Raw genomic sequence first — 21,668 nt, 5'->3', positions numbered from 1 at the left:
ATGAATGAATGGGATTAATTTGTGTTAGCTTATTCCTTCTACAAAGACCATAATAACGCATCATTTATTTTACCTGGTTTTGTGTTATTTTATCCCACTTTATTTTAAAGCTATTTTGTAATATTGCAACATTTTTTTTGAGAATACAACTGATGCTTGCTGAGAGCTGTGTGATCTTCCCAGATCAAATGACTTTGTTATTTGTAAAACATTAGCGTAACGTTAGCTTTACCTACACAACAAATTTAGCCTGTTGTGGGAAACGCACCCATTTATTTTGTCGAACCAGGCTGGCACAAACATGTTACAGTGATTTATTTAAACTATAGTTACCTGTAATCTGGTTGTAAGGGGCTGAAACTCGTTGAAAATTGCATGATAAATGCACACATGTAGCTAGCAAAATTAGCATATTATGCTAACCTCTAGTTGTGTCGCTTGGCAACCCTGCTCCACGAGAGCTAGCCGTTAGCTAAGTTCGTCAGGACGGCTGAACTTTAAGCTAGGCGGACGTTTACTTTTTACGCTAGCCAACGTTTTACTGATTAAAAGCTTTTTCTTAAGCACGATACTGTTTTTAATTACTAGAAGGTGCTATCACAAACGTGGACAAGTAAGCTAAGGTAAGTCCTCAAGCTGTCCTGGGTTATTTTACCCGGTTCTGTCAGCGGGTGATTAGCCGAACCGGGGCTCATTCAGGCAGGCGGAGGCAGAGGCCCGGGGCGCAGGATCAGTGGAGGGGGGAGGCAGCATAACAACACGCCTTGGCGTGCGAGAGGGGAAGATGAGGGTGGGTATGAATGAGCACAAGCTCCTCAGACTCTGTGGAGTCAGAGAGCCGCTTTCCAGACGTTTTATGAACTCAGCCTAACAAGAGAAAAAGAGAGGAACTAGGTCCAAGACAGCCCGGAGCTACAACATCATGGAAACATTTCTCACGTCTCACAAGTAAAGCATCTGATATCCGAAGAGGAGCAGATTGACCTACATTATTTACGTGGCTCATGGGGCCTGCACTGTAAACTCACAAGCTGATCTTAATTTTATAAAAATAAAACTGATATAACAGCACCTTAAGGTTTTAAGTAAACCATGCATGTGACTTAACAGACGTTTTATGTATTTTGCAAGTTCGCTGAAGCTAGATTGAGTATTGATTTGTGATCTGTTTGTGATTTAAAAAAAAAAAAAAGAACTGACATAGAATCTTGTAAAAATCTTAAATCAAAGAGAAATATTTAGTCTGAATACTTTTGATTCCATAAAGATTTTTTATAAGGATATAAAATTTGATTGTATAATTTTGTGTGTTTCATGCAAACACTGGTCTTGTCTTAAGATGCTAAGAATGGCATTTTGTTAAAATGAAAATAATCCTATGAACTAATAATTCTTTGTTGTGCTTACTTATCAAATGCAATCAGTTTCAAATACTATACAACTGTTCAGTTAAGTCAGACTAACTTGGTTTGATAAAGCTACCATCACTTAGAAAGAACAAGTTATTTTCACTTGTCATTTGTAAGTTCACTTTGCAAAATGAAATAATTACATCAAAAATGTAAGTAAACCTTACAAATAGATAAACATAATGTAAAGGGTTATATTTACTTACCCTTTTCAAGGCAATCGGTTTCCAAACTGTTTGAAGTCAGATCAACTCATCAAATTTTAAAGTGAGTGTGCTAAATGGTAAACAGAGGCACACGTCCAAAAACTCAACTTATTGCTGCCAGGAAAGTCTGTTTTATTGTAGCTATTTTATCAGAGCTATTTTGATGGGCAGAGGGGAGGGGGTATTAATAATACACAGTCCCATCACTTAGTTCTCATTCATGATCATCACTGTCTATCCCACACGCTTCCCTTCAAACAACCACGGGCCATAAAGTAGGATCGTTTCCTTGTACATAATTAGGACTGTAGCTTGTCAGCGGTTGCTATATCTCCATGATGGAGCCTCCTCCCTGGAGCTGACAGGATCAGATCTCAGGCGTGCAGCAGGTCTGTGCTGTGCTCCAACACATCTACATGAAGAGAGGGCAGTATATGGCCTACCTTTGTGATGACCTTTGTAGATTTGATTTGACTATACTGTTAGAGTGCAGATAGTATAAATGCATGCATCATGACAGGCCTGCATGATACACTGTAAAATCTGACAAGTTGATTGTACGTTAAAAAAATCTAAGAAAGTGGTTGCCTTGAAAAATGTAAGTAAATATAACTTAGCCTTAATTTATGTTTAATTTACCTTATTGTTAATTTTACTTAAAATTTAGTTATATTTACATAACTTTGCTAAGCTGTTGCAACTTTTAAAAATGACGAGTTAAATTAAATACATATTTCTAAGTTCTAGCAACTTCAGTAAACCAAGCTTACTGAGCTATAGATCTGTATTCTGGTTTCAAACTAGTAAATCACATTTGTGTTTTCTTTACCATGTTAACAAAACTGAACTTGCAGATCTCCTAACTTCATCATTGACGAAATCCTCTGTCATGATCAAGTTAAGTCAGACTGACTTGGTTTACTGAAGTTGCTAACACTTAGAGAGAACAAGGCAATTTCACTTGTCATTTTTAAGTTGTATTTTTACAGTGTATGATGACAATACAGCTGGTTTGCCTTTAACTATTCACTCATGTATGCCTTTATTTATGAAGGTAGGCCAGTGAAGTAATCAGCACTGTATGAACAATATATTGATCGATTTTTGCAATGATAATAATAATAATAATAATAATAATAATAATAATAATAATAATAATAATAATAATAATAATAATAATAATGGATGTGGATGTTTTCTGGTTCTTAATGTGACTTCCTTCGTGGATTAGAGCTGCTGTGGTTTATACTTTTGCATTTCTCCAGGCAACTTGTAAATGCCATACCCCCTATCCTAATTTATACCCCGATGTGTAATTTCATCCACATTTGTTCTGGTTTGAGCATTCTGGCTTTCAAATCTGAAAGCCTGCAATTACTATATAATTCTTCGCAATTTTAGATGTCCTAATATGGGGTGTTATTTTTACACAAGACAATTTCCCGCTATTTCAAGCATCAACATTGTCAAAGTTGTATGTACATAATAAATGGGGAATATCAATGCATAGTTTTTAGCCTAACATCTTGACTCGATGATAATTATATCCGTGTGGAGCCTACGCAGAATTAGCCTGAATTGCATGGTAACTGCTGCTTTAAATTTTAAAAAAATTACTCATAATTTCCCCCAAAGATTACCAAGATCTCGAGTGCACAATGTCATCAGCGTAATGAGGAGTAAACATTTATGCTAATAATCTACATTTTTTTCCCCATCAGCTATAAAGAGGGGAAATAAAGCAGACATTTTCAGTCATATTCTGAACTCTGCTGCTATAGCTCAGACCAGCACATGGGACACATTTTGTTGGATTTAAGCGCTTATCTTGTGTCTGCTGCAGGATGCTGCTGCTGCTGCTCATCTGCCTCCATGCTGATTCCTGCAAAACCCTAAGAGGGAGCTTGTCCCTTCATTTCAAGCCGAAAGGTGTGTATTAAATATCTATTTCTTAAATGTTCATTGACTGTAGCGCGACGACTGAATGCGTTTGAGATGCGCAAAAACAGGAAACAGGCTCGTTGCAGGCATAATTTATCCTTTTTTCCCTCCATGCCAGCAAATCTGTGAATATTCTTTTATGATATAAAACTATTTAAAAGACTGATTCTTTACGAGCAAAATCTTATTTCATCTCGTAACTTTGGTTTTAAAAATAAAAGTCTCCGGTGTTCAATGTGCTGCTTTGTGGGGAAAAAAAGTCCCAAAGCAAAGAAAGCTGTTCACACCGAAAGGAAATGTAAGGAAGGGGAGACACACAAGTTGTTCTTTAATCTAGTCGCTGCTCTCATTACTCTTACATTGTGCTTTGCTAATTTTGAAGCCTCTTCGCATTGACAACTCCCTGATGTACACCTGCAAGCAATTTGCCAGCCTTACACATAGGCTAAGTCTAAGGGAACAGTGACGAAATGGCAGCTCACCTATTTCGCTATATTTTTTTTTTCTATTGCAGCAGCACATTTCTTTCAGAGCACCATCTCTTTTGTCAACGCAGAAAGATCCTCCGTGCGAAAAAAAATGCTCATAATTACCTCAGAGATAGGAAACTGCATTAGAATAAATAAGGGCGAAATTACTGTAATTATGCTGGGTTTGATGGGCTCAGCTCGTATAATCAAGGGGAGAATACAGCGAAATAACGCTGACCCTCTTGGATGTGCAGCTGCGCCTTTCTGCGGCTAGGTAGACAGATTTATGTTCACTAGCAGCAGCACAATACATATTCTTTCTTAATGCTATCGAAATATACATAGGCCTATTTTACTTCTGTAGAATTTCTCACAAAGGACCGAGTATGCTCTGAGCTTTGTATTATAATAACAATAGTCAAGGATGTTACAGAAATGTTATACAAGGAGCAGACAATAGATAAACTAGGCCAGAGCATTTCTTTTTGTTTCTTTTTAGTTCCTCTGAAGCAGATTCGTTTTGCAAGAATAAAAAAAGCCAACATCCACATAATAATAGTAGTAGTAATAATAATAATAATAATAATAATAATAAGAAGAAGAATAATAAATTGTGGTTGCATTTTTGATAATGAAAAAAAAATGGAACATGAAACAAATTAGAAAAGAATTAAGTGCTCGGTTTTTGATGCACCTCTATAGACTCGCCTCTTAAAGGGATGCTCTGCAGACCGCACAAATTGCATCAAATTTGTCATTATAATTGCAAAACATGTATATATTCATGGAGCCATTGCAGCTGGAGGAGAGCGAGTATTGCTACAAGTCACGCATTTACAATGAATTTTTCTTTTATTCTATGTTTCTTCTCAGGCACAAACAGTAACATTTCAGATTCAAATACATTGTATGGCTTTCTCGAATATTTTGCCTCACTCTCTGTTTTGTTGGGTGTTCTTTTGTGTCACATTATTATTATTAATATTATTATTATTATTATTATTATTATTATTATTATTATTTTCTCCATGTGTAACCACGTGTTTATGCAGTTTAAATTAACAGCCAACTCCACCTGTGTCAAGGACAGTATGTTTCAATTGTCATTTTCCAAAAATGATAATAAATAAAATGCAAGCCTTTAAAAAAAAATTTTTAATATCCAACCAAACTAGCATGTGATCACATTTTACGATCTAAAAGAGGCGCACGATTGCGTAACTAGAGCGAATGACTAAAGTGTGAAGCCCTAACAAGAGGGCCTTTGAACTTTCCACTTTCACTGATCTCCATCTGATCCGCCCTGTGTCCCGCGTGCTCATCCAGTCTTTTTGCAGCACCTGCCTCGGGCGCGATTATTCACTTAACACACACAATTGATCTCTCCCATTCAGGGCAGAAAATGGGGATTGTCGGAAGACAAATAGAAGGAAGATTATCTTTAAGAAAAGCTGAAAAGAAATAAGCGATGTTGTTGAATGAAAGGTCTCCCGCGACGCGACGGCTAATGGCGGTGATAGAAAAGATGAAGTTTATATCGGCCAGTGGTCTCTGCCTTTTTTAAGTTTAAGATCTGTGTATTTTCCAGTTAATAGCCTATGTAAAATAAAGCGGTAATTATATTTTCACAGATGCATCGAAAGTCTTGTTTAACGCATTTTTTTTTTAGATGCAACGTCAGATTTCTTATTCTTAAGTCACTCCAGAGGTTTGACAACATCTGCAACCAGTGAGCGGCAGCAGCAGGAACCCATGTAGGCTTTATGCTAAACACGACCATAAATCTAAGCGACGAGCCTTTTGCAGCTCACACAAACGCTCTCACACAGTGTCTGCTACAATAACCAACACGATACTGCTTTGTGTCAGCTCACATTAAACCTGCACCATGCTGAAGCCTTTCTTTGCACGTGAGAGGAGGGCTGAGGAGTGGAGGGGTAGGGGAGGTGGTTGAATCAGACACCTTTCTTGACATAATTTAAATCATTATTTTACTGCTTTTGAAACTTTGCACATTATGTACATAAACTTCAGAAACAGATAAATAAATTAAAGTGATCAATACAAAACTAAATATTTTCTATGTTGACTAAACACATCTCGACGAATACAGAAAGCCTAAAACCCTGTTTCACAGCGTATCCAGTACAGCACAAAAACAAATCTGAAAATTATGTACAAAATACAGTGACAAATGAGCTGCTCACCCTCGGGATTTTTTTTTTCTAAAGCAGCAAATTGTCAGGCCTTTTACTTTTTTTCACATAACATCGGGGCACGGCATAGAAAAGCTTTGCTTGCGTTAGTGCAGCATTAACAACACAGTGTTGTTATTTCAAAACACACTTACAAAATGAACACAGACCGACCTCAACAGAAAACATAGTCTGAATAATTTAACTTAAATAACAAACACATATAAACAACATAGTAGCGTTTTGAGGCTTTGCACAATATGCCCTGTGGTTGAATGTGCTGTAAGCATAATGGTTTATTAATTCTCATTATTTGGTTAAAGAAACACCCCTATGGCCTAATAGACCTTTAACTCTTAATTAATGCAGATTGATTTCCGGTCACTTTGGGCCTAACATCTGGTGTAAACAAACACGTGTTTTCTCATGAACAGAATAACTCACACAAATATGATTAAAAAAAAAATAGAAACTGACACAAAAGTGATAAACAGCAGCCAAAAAAGGATCCATTTGTCTACGATTTCCGCTGACTGTCACAGACTTGCCCTTGGGCGCATTACGTGCCTTTTTAGTCTCGGCGCCCTCCTTCTTCTCCTTCTTTCACGCTGCGTGCCGTCATGGGGAGGCCACTGCAGCTGGCGGCACGCGGCAGCAAACTCCGGGGTTGTTGTTGTTGTTGTTGTTGTTGTTGTGTATTATCAGTGCTGGGCCGCGCTGAGGCCCCTTCACCATCCTGATACACGAGCCATGGCAGAGTCGAGGGCTGAGGTCTCTGTTCACATGAGCTGTGACTGTTGCATAGACTCTTGGTGTGTGGTTGGATACCATGAGGTGTAGCTGGGAATGTAAGATCCGGTTGTCCCCACCGAAGTCTTCACGGTGGTCGGCGAACTCCAGACAGGTGCCACCGAGGGAGAGCCGCTCGACAGTCCACGGCCGGTAGCTAAAGCGTTGGTGTCAATCGTGCCACCGCCTTGCTTCATCAGTTTCTTGAATTTAGAGCGTTTATTTTGAAACCAAATCTTCACCTGGAGAGATAAAGGAAATTGTTTGGATTATAAAATTCTCTAAATGGGAGTTATGAATGAATTAAGCACGCAGCAGATTTCATTGTACAAATTAAAGAGAAACAAATGGAATATTAATATCTTGCCCTTGATTACGATATTATATTATAATGTCATTGATATTAACACATTATTGTCCGGGTATATTCAGAGGGAAAAAAAAAATCAAATCCTGGATTTGGTGTCAAACGCTTAACATATTATTATTGTTTGATGTTCCATATAATTGTAGCAATAGGACAATTATATAAATAATGCATTTTGTGAAAAAACAGAAATGAGATTAAAAAGGTGTAAACAAATGTAACGGTGCTGCTGCAGAGTGAAGCTATTTGTGCGTGTGTCTCGTGGACTTGCCTGTGTCTGAGTGAGACCCAGCGATGCTGCGAGCTCAGCCCTCTCCGGTAACGCCAAATATTGAGTTTGTTGAAATCTCCTGTTCAGAGCTTGAAGTTGTAAACTGGAATAGATAGTCCTTGGTTTTCTAATCTTTTTTCCTTTGCCGTTGAATCGAACCTCTCCACCTTCGACCACTGTGTTTTTCTCTGCTTCTGGCGCTGAGAGAAACAGAAAAGAGCAAAGAGAAGGAAAAAAATGAGCAGGCAATTGAAGCCAACGGTGCTGCGCAGCTATGAATACTCCAGCGCAAGTTTTACAGGCTGTACTTTAGGTATAATTACCCTTAATTGCATACATTGTTTATAGCGTTACGCAATAAATAATTACCAAGCCTAATTCCAACATCTGGGTCGTCTTTGCGCTGCAGCGACGACTGTATACAGATGAAAGCCGTGCCAGCACAGAAAGTTCATATTTCAAGATCCAAAGATGCTGTTGCACACTTACCTGTCTCCTCTAACCGTGTCTGTGTGAGTGCCGAGCTGTTTTGGTAGGTCTGTACTGTGCTGAGATATGGACTGGTGGAATGGCTGCCGACGGAGTTTACGTATGGATAACCCAAAGATCTGGGGAACGACGAAGCTGGACTGTAGCTGTCGTGCTGGGTATGACCTGCAGAATGTAAACAGTGCATTGGATAGTGTCCGTGAGACATGGAGGAAGGCGACATTTGTTGACTCGGGGGTCCAAACTCCATGAAAACGGTTTTTCCTGAGGCAGGGCTATTAAGACTTTCTGGGATTGTAGTCATTGTCATCTCTTCTGGCGGTTCCCCTTGTCTTGCTTTTGTTGTTTTCCTTCTATGATCTCAGTGAAGGATGGGTCCCAATTTAAGCCGAACTGATTTTTTCTCTTTCCATTCATAAGAAAATGTAGTTTGTGCCTGTGAAAAGTCCTAGGTATGATGCTGTGGACCAAGACAAACTCGCTCAAAGGTTTGAATCTCGGACTCATGAATATTCATCAAAGACTGTCGCTGATTGGTCCACTCTCTCCAAGAGGGAAGCCGATTGGCGACGCTGGGGCTGGGTCCGAAGAATCTGATAAAGTCAAGGAAAACCACAAAAACCTAAGATATCCTCTTGACATGTCAAGATTCACTATTATTATTATTATGCTACCATTATTATTATTATTATTATTTAAAATTCGTCAAATAGCATCAATTTAAAGCACCAAAATTGAATTATAATGTAAAAGGTGATAACACCTGACCACATTTGCCTCAGCACTATCCATTAAAACAATAAAAATAAAATAAAAAACATTGTCCTCTATATCGCTACTGCGTTCTATAATACGGTACAGTCAGGTTTGTCACATTGTATTGAAAGTGCCGGATGTCACATAAAGCGTCATTAATGTTAAATAATATTCCAGCCTCGTTAAAGCTGCTCTTTCCACCGGCCAGTTTGATTAAAGCTTTTTTTAAAAGCTCTATCCGGATGAAGGTGTATTAGCATAACACTACCGTTCAATTTTCATAAGTAGGTCTGTAATTAGTCATGTATTTAACACTTACAGTGGCTTGAGGTCTCAGTTACACCTGGCAGCACGTGGGATGGTAAAACAGTTGTGCTCTGATGCCAAATGAGGTTAGTTGTGTCATGTATATAGGCCTGGTGATGTTTTAAAACACCAGAAAAAAATGTAAGGACATCACAAATGGCAAATCTAATAAAACAGTATTATAAAATTGACAGAACAATGTGTAATTATAGTCTATTTTTTTAACAACCTAAAAATCGCATTAATTATGAATTATTTTATAGAATTGTAAGAAATTGCTGATTATATTTCCACCTAGATATTCACTATTTTACAACACAGCCATGAATGCAAGCTATTTCCTTATTACATTTAAATGCTTTTCAAACGACTTTACGCACCTTCTATCGCAATCAATTAATGGTCAGAGTTTTGTTAAACACTGGCACCTTTGATTAGCATGAATCTAAGTGAGGATGGGGGTGCGGCCAGCCTCCCACCGCCTATAACAAGAATAATTATCCACGGACATTTGATTTAATTGAACTGACGACTGACTTAACATTGGAGACTTTTTTTTTCTTGAGCTGCAGGTTTAGACCTCCAAAAGCCCAAACGGATTGCACCTGCAGGTAGAATTTAACCAAGCAATATATTAAAAAAAAAAAAAACTTTGCTAAGAGCAACTTACTTTAAAAATCATGTGATGGAAAAGGAGCAGATAAATCCGCGCCATCCGGGGTCAGAGAGCCTCCATAGGACGCACTTGGTGAAAACAGAAGAAGAACAAAGTATCCAGCAGGTCTTCATTTTATTAGGATTCATTTGCAGGCTGCAGCTCTTGTTCTGGTGTCTGTACGGAGCAGAAACACAGGCTGGCTGCTCCATCCGCAGTCCCTCCATCTCCACCTGAATAACAAATTAAAGGCAGTTAAATTCCGTCACTGCGATTATCAGTGTAATTGCATAATTGAACTCAAAACAGAACTAGCAAGTTGCAAAATGTGTTATCAAAATGCAGACGCTGACATCACGGCACATGTGCCACAGTGTGCCAGGCGGCTGCGGATGCCTGAATTTAAAGATTTCTGTGCAATATTAAGGCTATAACGAAAGCTGGTCCCTTGTCCCCCTAAAATAGGCCAATTTGAAGTGATTTCTCTGGAATTACTTTCGAAAAATGCTTCAAGATTTCCTCTATCAACAACGACAATGATAATGGCAGTACAACCAATAATTATCATCTTCCAGAACAGAGGACAGATTTTTATGGGTACTTGGTGGGTGCGACTGATAACTGTCATTATTTTCCCACGATTATAGTATCTGCAAATTGACACGCGGCTGTGAGCAAAACCATTAACAGAATAGAGGCAGAATTTGCAGAAAAATGTAAAATAACACCGCGAGTATACTACTAATAATAGCATTAATAATTACGGGCTTTTTGTTGGAAGTAAATGTAATTTAGGTGCTGAGCAGATATGCAGCATAAATCATTCATTTTATTGCAAAATCAATCATTTACAAAGTGTTTATTCGCTTGCAAACTAAAGGATTAACTATTTATTTGAGTGGTTTTCTCAAGCCATCCTCAGTGTCATTAGGGACGAGCAGGCGCGTGATAATATTACCACTTTAATTTATAATTTGACTCCTGCGCTGGCTGGCAGGAGGGCAGCGCAGGCCACCACAGCGGTCCGTCCGTCCTGCAGCATGGCAGCAGGGCTCTAACTAGCCACACTAAAAATAAAGTCCTCCATGCATGGATGGAGCGCGGAGGCAGGACTCATTAGGAGTGAGTAGCTCTGTGGCTGAGGGTGTTTTAACACCTGCTGCTCTTCACCTGAGGGTTAGTGCAGAGGTGGAGAGACAGAAAGAGGAGGGGGGGATTGTTGGAGGGGTAAACGGGCCAAGATGTCACAGACTTCATTTCAGGCCGGTGATAGAAAGCCCTCCTCAACTGCCATGCCAACCCACATTTTCACAGCCACCAAATATTATCCCGACCGCGGTGCGTTGGTAAACTGTGTATCCATGCTGCGTGAAGGCACAGCTCCATGTGCACCCTGCAGACTCTGCATGTGAGCACTGATTAATTATTGTCATTGGAGGTGCAGGGAGGGTTTTTTTTTTTTATTCCCCTTCCTGATAGAGAAAAAAATGCAGGTGTATATGTTTCTGTTTTTGATGTTTATTTTTCAGCTTTAGGTTTAATAATTTATTTAAAAAATAAAATAATTTTTTTTTGGTAAATATATTTTATTGATTTTCAGAGTCCTTATCACACAAAAAGGGTACAAAAACATGTATGTGTCTTCATTTCAACCATTCACCCCCCAGCTATTCCCTCCCTGCCATCCTGCCCACCCACCCAGGATTACAAGTTTAAAGAATAATAATAATAAAAAAAAAGTAATAATAAATAAATACATGGTTTAATAATTTCTGGAGACATTTGATCATTTCTGGCTTTTGTGTTTGCAAATGAAGGGAAGAAAAGCCTCTATAGAATTAAAAATTCAACCTTTTCCCCTCATCTGTTAGATGCATAGATTCAACATCATGATGCATAAATATCCATCTCAAATACATAAATTCATAACAAAAGATAAATGGTTCCCTCGGTCTATAATGCTTCGTCTTTTTTTTTTTTTTTACATTAATACACCAGCTCATCATGTCTGAAACTGCCCATCATGGACATTATTACCACATGACCTGAGCTACAAATGCAAATGTAATTCGTTGAGTGACTTCCAGCAGAAATGTCACACTATATGCAGGTTTATTTCACGTTTTAAAGGCAGTGGATCAAACAAGTGAAATTGCCTTTTGTTCTGCTTCCTCTCTGGCTTGGCTGCTTGCTGCCATCCTGTAATTTGCAGCAGCGTCAATGAACGCAAACTAGATGCACTACAATTAACTCGATTCAGCGTCTATTTTCATGTTCAATGTGGCATCAAAATGTGAATTGATTGAATTTGTTTACCAACTTAAATGTAAACAAAAAATGAATCACAATATCTGAGAAACAAGATTGTCGTATTGGTTAATTGATTGCATTATCACAGAGGTCAAGAGGGACACGGGGAAAATAAAATTAGGTTTTTTTTCACTGTTTGAATAAAATTATCTTTTTTTTGTTTAGTCAAAACAAAATTTAATGTCTCACAATGATTTACTGTGTTAAAAAAATATTGGCTACTTTTGTTTGATACTCTGATTTGAATATTTTATCTTATTACCTACAAGTAAGGTCACACTCTGATTTCTGAAATTAAAAAAAGAAGAAAAAAAAGAAAGAAAAGAAATTGCTTTTTATGTTTATAAACATCAAGATATATCAATAATTTGTCATTCATTTAATTAAAAAGATCTGTCAGTCAGTTTGATTCATAGCAGTCTCAACCCCTGTTTCAAATCTCAGTGTTGGAGGCTACTATTTCTTTATATTTGGATCACATATTATGCCTTTAATAGACAGAATAAATTATTGAAAGCAAAAATATTTTTAATGTTTTATATAGAAATTAAACAATAAAAAAGGTGTTAATATTAATAATGATTGTTTTGTTTGTTTTCAGGCATTGACAGAAAGGAAACTGCATCATATCAGGAAGAGGTTTACTGACCAAATACTGCTGGGACTCCAAACTAGACTTGTTGCTCTGAGGACGACATACACCGATGTTGAATCGTGAGGCCTGCTGATAAAAATAAATAAGGAGTTATTAATAATTAATATTTTTTATAAAGCATTTTTTCTCCTTTATAAATCTACATAATTCTAGATCAGACATTGAACATTTAGAACCTAGGTGACTTTTTTTCCCCAGCAAATGAATTCTGTAAGTGCAAAAACTTCAGCAAAAAGAAGGACTCTATAATCAACACGTGTAATAAGACATTGCAGAGCTCAGGAGTAATATTTCAACTCCTTTTTCCCCCCTTCAGTGTTCAGAGCAGCTCTCTCCTCAGAAAGCTGGGGGTCACGGTGTGGAAAAGCCCCCAGCGAACTGGCAGAAATGCTGTCCCCATTACAGCAGCAGCAGGGGTCAGGCCATGGCAGCAAGCATCCAACCTGCCCGAAATTGGCTGCAAAATGACCAATTACCTGAGTGAAGGCTGGAGAGAAAGGACTTGGAAAAATATGGCTTTTACTTAATTCAGCTAAACTGTAAAAGAAACTAGTGTCACATTGACGCTTCATACTTGCTACATGTTACAGCATCCTGTAACACCTGTTAAGAGAAGATCTGTGCATCAGATAACCAGAAAATCATTTTTAGGTATAATAGAAATTTAATCAACTCATTCGTGTAATGATGTGATGGAGCTGCATTGCAGGAATAGAATATAACATAGCTATAAGCTGGGAAATTATTTCACCAACACTAAAACAACGATTGATTAAATACTTTACATGTAGGTCTTATTGAATTAATTTCCCCGCAAATGGAAAACATGCAAATTCGCCAATTAAGTCATTTGCCCATGGAGAGCCGGGCTGCTTGACGTTCAGCTGCCACTGCGCCTTTAGTCTGAAACCCCTTTTTAGTTTTTGTTAAGAGTTAAGTCTCCAACAAAGACAGGAAGGAGGTCAGCACTCAGCCAACACCTGAATGTGCCTCTCTTTTTTTGTGCTCCCCTTGATCCCCACAGTCTGTGCCTGTCATTAGTCTTAATGATGGAAAATTGTCATGTTGATACAAGTCTTGCTCTCCCCCTCTCTTCTTTGTATAAGTAGAAGGTGGAAGCTCCATTCGTAACAAAACCGTGGACACTGCATTTGTGCCGGGGGAGAAAAAAGGCTGTAGATGCTCTTTCCATAGCTGGGATAATTATTCCTACTGTGACCTTAATGATTCGCTCTGTTCATCCTGCATCTCATCCACGCGCCAGGCCCTCAGCAGAGCCCTGTGTCAGGGAATATGAAAAACCCATATAATGAAACCATTTTGGCTGATGGAAAAAAAGGGCTACTGAAGCTGCACTTGCTACAAAGACGGCTCAATTATGTGAGTAATTGTGATAATTTTCCCTCCATTCACTGCTTTCTCTGAAAGGTAAAAAACACAGATGCTGAAAGGGAAATTACTTGGACAATATATAATCTGTGAAATGGTCACAACAGAAAAAAAGATGACTGTAAGAAAGTGTAGGACTATAAATAGGTATGTTAATGCAGGGCACATAAACACACCCTCAGAAGCCCACAGCACTGTGCAGGCTCATGTGAATAGAAAAAAAAAACATGGAACAAATGACCACTGAAAAAAGGCATGATAAAAGTAGATATGCAGCTGCCAGAAAATTAAACCTCCTTCTCCTTCCAATTGACAAATTTCAGCTCCTGAAAATGCACCCCCATAGTTGGCTATCATTTGTTGTTCTCTGACAGGAAAAGGATAATTACCTCTCTCAGAGGCAGGAGGACTGACATGCCCTTTAGACTTTGCCATGAATGCAGAAGCTTGATAGAAAGCTTGAGGAATAATTTTCTTCTTTGCCTTTCCTTTATGTTCAAGAGCATGTTTTGTTCCGGAGAACTTGGAGATGGCAGTATTGTAGAGTGCATTAAACCATGGGTGTTCATACTGTAAATATGACATCCCTGTGTCTATCAGCTTCTCCATTCGGGGGAAAAACTCTGAAATGCATTAAAATTTCAATTTCATCCCGCCGGGAGACAGGCGAGATAGTGAGATATGCATTACTTTTTCCTTTCACAGTGGGTATTGGATTAAACATTTCCTCTAAGGAAAAAAGACGCTTTTTTCTGTCAGACAAGAGCGAGGCCATAAATTCAAGTTTTGGGGATGCAGAAATGTATTGTATTCTAGGAAGTGCGTAGCCTGAAGTCCAACTTCCATAAAGTTATTATTAAACATAATTTCAGCTGGCTATACATAATGGGAGAGACGTAACGCAGCAAGAAAATTAAGAATTGTACATGATGGTAAACAAAATGTCAAAGATGCATCTTAGAGCTACTTTTTGTTGTCACCTACAGAAAATAAATTTGCTGTTATGTTACATTACGTGGAAAGATGTGAAAAATTACCGTAACAATTTTATTTGATTATAATATCGGCTTTTAATTGGTATGGCCAAAAATGAAATACTGCTATATGGCCTGGAATGAACATTTCCAGCAGATATGACAGGCAGATAAGATGATGCTTTAATTATGCAACTTTGATACTTTGAAATAGGTTAAATTTACCCTTGTTTTGGCTATTGTCAGGACTGTCTTAGGGAGAGCATCATCCAAGCCTGTTAAATTGGGAGGAATTTTATAGTTTTCTTTTTCCTTTAACATAAAAATAAATATGGCATGTTTAACATATAACCTAAGTCGAACTAGTTTGACTGTTCTGTCTGGAGAATATACATTTTGCAAAATACCGTATTTTGTGTTACAATAAGAGTAGGCATAATATGTTAATTCCACTAAAGGCAAGATTTGATGTTCTCTGGAAAAACGTGCATTTATCAGTATCGGCAATCGGCCAAAATGAGTTGGAAAATATCGGCATATTGAATATCGTCAAAAATTCAATATTGGGCACCCCTATTACACACAAAATTCCATGACTTTTCCTAAACTTTCAATGATTTTCAAGGCCTGGAAAATGTAATTGTGAAATTCCATGACTTTTCCAGGTTTTCCATGACCGTGGGAACCCTGCATATTTGGAATATTTAGTACTATACTGACAGAACTTGGATGAGCATTTTTATTACTTCATAGATTGTGTTCTGGTTGTGGCAGCCTTGAAATGTAATGTATTGTCTTCAACATATGTACTGTATATCTGCATTAAAAAGATAAAGCTTAATTCACTCTTCACCATGTCTTGTGAGAATTCTTTGTTTCTATATTTGGGAAATGTATCATTAAAACGTTCAGCCTACAGATACAGACAGTTAGATACAAATCGGTTTTGTCTCACATGTTGTTATATTATGTCCACAACCTTTTCCCCCAGAGTGCAGCCCCCTCCCCCAGAGAAGCCTCCCACATGTACGGCCGCTGACCCTCAGGCCCTGCAATCTGGAATAAATCTTTCCAGACAAGCCGCGCAACATTACAGCCTTGCAGCTCAAATACTTGTATCACACTCAAATGATGAGTCTCTGTCACACACCATGTCATCTGTTTCACCCCAACCCTCCAATAACTTCCGTCCCATTGAGCAGCCTCGTGTGTTACGGGGGCCAAGGCAGCCAGAGACCCCCTGGTCCTACCTGATTGTGCCTCCTGTAACATGGAGAAGCAGCTTGGTCCCAACACAGGCCTATACTAAGCAGCGCTTTTGTGAAGCACACAAATACACACGCGCACACACATACCCACAAACCACCAATCTCAATTCAGTGCACCCCACTGTGCACTTCCTGACAGCCTCCAGAAATGTTTTCAAGTTGTCAAGTCCCTACAGTAATAGTCCGGGAGCAGAGAATACAACAAAACAATAATCATATGATCATAAATTTAGGTTATGTAAAGACTGCCAGAATAAAACTGTTTGGGTTGCTTCTCACAGGCTCTTTCATTTGCTGTTTTCACTTTGTTTCACAATGAAATCTGCTGTCATCTTTTTACGGTTTGGTCACTTTGACACTGAAACAAATTGGCTCCTTCAATCAAATTCTTGTGATATTTGAGCAAAAATTCATTTTTTTCAAGCAGGTTTTTATTTAGCTCAGCAGTAGTAAAGGCCTGTATGACAATTATGAAGAGGAGGGAAGGCTATGTGTTTTGTCTTTTTGCATTTTTTTTTTTTTTTTTAGAGTAGGGGAAGGGTCTGTCAGCGTTTTCTCATATTTTATGTATTCTCACACATATCAGGCTAAAATATAATTTGATGTAATGTTTAACAACCTAAAAGTGGTTAATTCAAAAGCTTTCAGTTTGTAAAAAAAAAAAAAGCTGTATTGTTGGACATCAGGACACACCATTTTACTGTGATTGCTATAATAATAATAGCTAATTTTTCTTCATGGCTGTGTGAAAGTTACTGCTTTGTTAACATATTAAGTTTTAAATAGCAGTACATCATCAAAAGTATTTAAACCTCTGAAACCTGAGAACATTTCTTTCAAATACATCCAAAAAAGGCAATGAGCAATTTGGTAAGAAATGTCCCCCAAATTGCAAGAAATTTGCAGATTAAGAAAATTATTATTTTTTAGAACAGGGAATTTTTTTCCCCAAAGAAATATATTTCTAATTATCATAATTAAAAATGTTCACATTAGTTATTATTTATTGATATAATTCTAATGTTTGTAATGTTGTAAAGCAGAATTTTTATAGGTTATTTCTCTTTTTAAATTTGTTTTTATTTCCGCTTTGTTTGTTTGTTTTTTTGTGTGTAAATTTTCAGGTTATTTTCTTGTACTTCTCCAAACAGGTTTAAAAGAAATCAGGCCAGTTTGCCCATGTTTTAAAGGCTTAATGGCAAACAAATAAAGTCAATAATGCACTATTGTTTATATTAGAGAGGGGGTGTTGGAATCTTTGGCAACGCTTTATTTGGATAGTTCACTTACAGAGAAGAGTATTTCATTTCCACAGTTTTTTAGTTGAGATTCAACAATTCAGCTGTTTCACTTTGTGCATAGATGTTTATCTAGAGAGTTCACAGTGTGTAGCAACTCATGAACACCAAAATATTCTCTGAATAATTTAGTTGAACTTGAACTATTCACTCAACCTATGCTGCATAAGTTGAGTGAATATATTTCTGAGAGTATGTAGATGTGTTCATGAATTGTCAAATATACACTTTAGGTAATCTGTTGAACATCTACAGTATAAAGCAAAACACCTGAATTGTTAAATCTCTAAAAATTACTGAAATGTTACAAATACCCTATCAAATATCTGTGGGTGGACTATTTCAACAAAGTGTCACCAAATCTTTATCTGAGTCGAAATGGTGGTCCAATGAAAATATGAAAAATGCCAGAGGTTTTACTTTTTAAGAACCTGACAAGTAACTTTCAGCTTACCTCGTCACCCCAATCATTTCTGTACATCCGTGATGCATGTGATGCTGTGCATAATGCAAAAACAAAGCACTAAAATTACATGTTTCTGTGGTCTTGTAGATCTCTTAAATGTATATCTATGGTCAATTTTACATACTTTATTTCATTTTTACATGCTCCTCAGTTGAGTCTATAGGTAGTGTTTTGTATGTGGTACAAATGGGAAAATATGCAATTTGTGATTTTATCTAAATAAAATTGACTTATTTTGTTGTACTTTTAAACCAAGAGGTGTCACTCTCATCTTATATGATGCATTTTGACACATTTACTGTAGGTCAGCTTTCTGTTGAGATGAAGAATAAAGTGAAAGTAGCGTTAAGTCACTGATCCAAAGATCCATCTAATCTGTTTCTTACATATTCATCCTAATAGCTTCTAGCTGACTTCAATGAGGAGATTAAAGGCTAATTTATTCTTAATGTTAGATACGTGTATGGACACTGATGGAGCCCTCTGTCTGTATTCTGCATTAATTTCATCCTAATTTGTGCATTTTTTCTTAAAGCTTACTGATGTGGTTGATACGGAGCAGTACCAGCGGAAATCGTGAGGGCTGTGTAGCCCATTACAAGTGGGATATGGCCACAGGAGACAACAATAACATTTAAGAAAATGTTGGAATGGAACAAGTCAGTGACTTAGGGAAAAGAATTCTTTGCCCACATGTTGCGATACATTTAATGGCCTCACAGATCGCCGTCGTCTACGACGCTGCCTCCTTTAAAAGCTACATTATTACAACCTCCTCCACCGTCGCCTCGTTCGTTGTTGTCTGAAACTTTTGATTCTACCCTATAGTGCCACCAGCCAACATAAAGGACACTTAAAGGAGTAGTGCTGCTTTCGAGTGGAACTCGTAGTTACGTCATGGGAATCCATGTACACAATATGGCGTTCAAGTGATAAAGTCATGAGAGCATAGCTGCTAGGCAACAGCGACGTGGATGCTTCTGTCAGCATAGAGATGCTACTGAGGCAAAAAATTAAGCTGGCAAGACACGTAATGCAGGTAAAGCAAAGGCTTAGTGTCAGAGGAAAACGATGAGGCCGTTGGGAATATCGAGATTTTCCTCAGACATATTATGAATACTATGACAACAACTCTATACAACTAGAGTGACAATATAGCCGAAGAATCAGAGTCTGTAGCTCGCACCATTTCTGAAAATGTCATCACACTTCGTGAGCTCTAAGCTTCCAGAAAATTTCCCCTTATGAGGTCATAATTACCACATTAGCAGGGCGTTCATATGGACTTATGTCATGAACAAAGTAAACACAATCCCAAATGAACACACCACATATATCAGCCCAAATGTAGATACATGATTGCTGTCAGAATGACCTTTATGACCTATGGTGCACACAAATCCATATTTTTTGTGTAAATATTTGATTTCTTTACACTGTCTCTTAGATTAGAACCAAATCATCGGGAGTTCTCCCCCAAAATTTTAGAGGCCTACCATTCTTTCAGCTAACACACACGTGATTTACAGATACAAGCATAAATGTAGGGTCTATACTATTGCTCAGACACTGACCCTTAGACAGAGGTGGTCTTATTTTGTTCTTCATCGCCAGCACTCTGATATAAACCAGTCTGACCTACAGCTGTACCTCACTGATATTACTAGCCAGGAACAGAGAGCTTCGTCTTCCAATTACACCGCTGCACCGCTGCCTGAAGCTCAGCCATCTATGGAGAAAGCTAAGACAAGGCTGTCAGAGATTTTAATAAATGTAGGGAACACTGCATGGGAAAAGTGTTGCTGTCTCAATAGAGTGACACAGACAGGCCAAGGCTGTCAATGGAGCCCCTAATGACAGAGTAAGATAATGACAGACCCCAGTTAGAATCAGCAGGAAGAGGAAGATCAATCTGCAGCCAGAGAGGGAGGGATGTGAGGAGGGGGACAAAACTGTGGGCTCTTTCTTTTCTATTTTCTCAGTTTTAGCTCATCTCATACATATATCTTTCTGCTGCAGCTGGCTCGCGTCGTGGCGGGGCAGCTCTGCATTAAGCGCACAGTGGATCAATAGCCATTACAACTCCCTCACAGCCTGACACATCGCAGGGCCACAGTTGACATTTCACTCAGGGCCGCATTGATCCCCAGTGCACAATATTCCAGCCCCCAGTTAGTGGCCGAGCCTGGGGTCTGGCTGGAATTGAAAAGCGAGGGAGGGGGGTGTAAAATGGCAGAGGGGTGGCTAACCAGCTGCCTGCGCTACAAGTAAACAGCACACCCCTTGATGCATTCCTCATTTTCAATCTACTGGTTTTCCTGCCACCACTGGCAATCTGAGAGGCTGTATCAGAGGATCAAAGCATGACCTTATGTGAATTATTTATACATGCACTAGATCAGTGTATATGTGAGGCAGAAATAGCCACACTGACATCATTGTTGATAGCATCTCTACAGCATTTTGTAGACCAGTGGAAACTGGTAAAAAAAAAAAAGTCTAAAATAAGCATTTGGTGTAATTAAAAAATGGGAGTTTCCAAGAAAGCTCAAAATAAACACGGAAAAATCGCAGACAACACAAACAAGTTGATTTCTTTTTAATTGCCTCCTGGGACTTAAGATGCTATCTCTGCGGTCAGATCGACTTTGAAGAATAACCATCGAAGCTGGTAGAATGTGTTTAATTCGTTCATTCAAATAGTAGCTGCAAAAAACAGTAATAATTCTGACATTACCGTCGGTTCTCTCACAGTCACATTAAAGATGTCAAAACTACCTCATAACAATAGATATTAAAGCTATATTAAGAATTCACACAATGCTATCTTTGTGATATAAACCCACATGTCTCTCTGTCATTGCTTTTCATCATGACGAAATCACTTCTTCAGAAACAAAACATCATCCTCATGTCAAGGAAATGTTTCAGGACTTGTGCACAAAAGGTTGTGTGTTTGCTGTGTGAGTTGTTGAAGCGTTCTAGTTAAATTGTGTCGGAAGAAAAAAGAAGGGATCTTCTCATAACTGCTCTGCCAGCGAACATGGCTCCTGGGTTTGATTTCTAAATTGCACTTCATAATTGTAAGAGAGGGGAATTCCCGGATAAAATGGGCTACAAGAGATTAAATACCTGTCAGGTGTAGTGTGACTGCATTGTTCGCTGTAAGGTCTGATGGAAGGAAATTTCAGCAGAAAAGAAGAAACAGAGAAAAAGTGCAATTTTTTCTGGACAGTTTATCTGAATGATTTTAAGCTTAATAAATGATGCATGTTTTCTAATTGTTGCCTCTACAGTATATTTAATGTGTGTGATTAGGAAATATACATTGATATTCAAACTATGCACCCTGAACAGATGTGATATTGAAAATCTCCCATGTGAAACCTCTTCGCCTCCTAACATGTCTAAAATCACATAAATAAGCTCAATCAAAGGAATTCATACTATAACA

General features: G+C 38.1%; 1 protein-coding gene and 1 long non-coding RNA gene across 3 annotated transcripts in view; one reads left to right on the top strand and one right to left on the bottom strand.

Moving 5' to 3' along the window:
* Positions 1-485: 485 nt before the first annotated feature.
* Positions 486-16,022, top strand: LOC148188508 (uncharacterized). The gene is made up of 3 exons (XR_015777638.1): positions 486-623; positions 3,459-3,544; positions 12,766-16,022. It is a non-coding gene; the product is annotated as an uncharacterized LOC148188508 (long non-coding RNA).
* dlx1a (distal-less homeobox 1a) overlaps positions 6,001-21,668 on the bottom strand; it is a 34,378-nt gene continuing 18,710 nt past the window's right edge. Inside the window, exons 2-6 of one of the 2 annotated variants that reach the window (XM_088083252.1) lie at positions 12,814-12,888; positions 9,870-10,087; positions 8,138-8,730; positions 7,649-7,848; positions 6,001-7,252 (exon numbers count right to left, since the gene is read on the bottom strand). In XM_088083252.1, coding sequence (XP_087939378.1) covers positions 7,001-7,252; positions 7,649-7,848; positions 8,138-8,447 — 762 coding nt within the window. In that variant the 5' untranslated portion in view covers positions 8,448-8,730; positions 9,870-10,087; positions 12,814-12,888 and the 3' untranslated portion in view covers positions 6,001-7,000. The remainder of the gene's footprint in view (positions 7,253-7,648; positions 7,849-8,137; positions 8,731-9,869; positions 10,088-12,813; positions 12,889-21,668) is intronic. The other variant, XM_042495163.2, reaches the window with a different exon arrangement.

The sequence above is a fragment of the Plectropomus leopardus genome, chromosome 10, assembly GCF_026936395.1.
Source record: "Plectropomus leopardus strain MGB_pleo_1.0 chromosome 10, ASM2693639v1, whole genome shotgun sequence".
Taxonomy (NCBI): domain Eukaryota; kingdom Metazoa; phylum Chordata; class Actinopteri; order Perciformes; family Serranidae; genus Plectropomus; species Plectropomus leopardus.
Note: the sequence above shows the minus strand (reverse complement) of the source record. Positions and strands in the feature narration are given on the sequence as shown.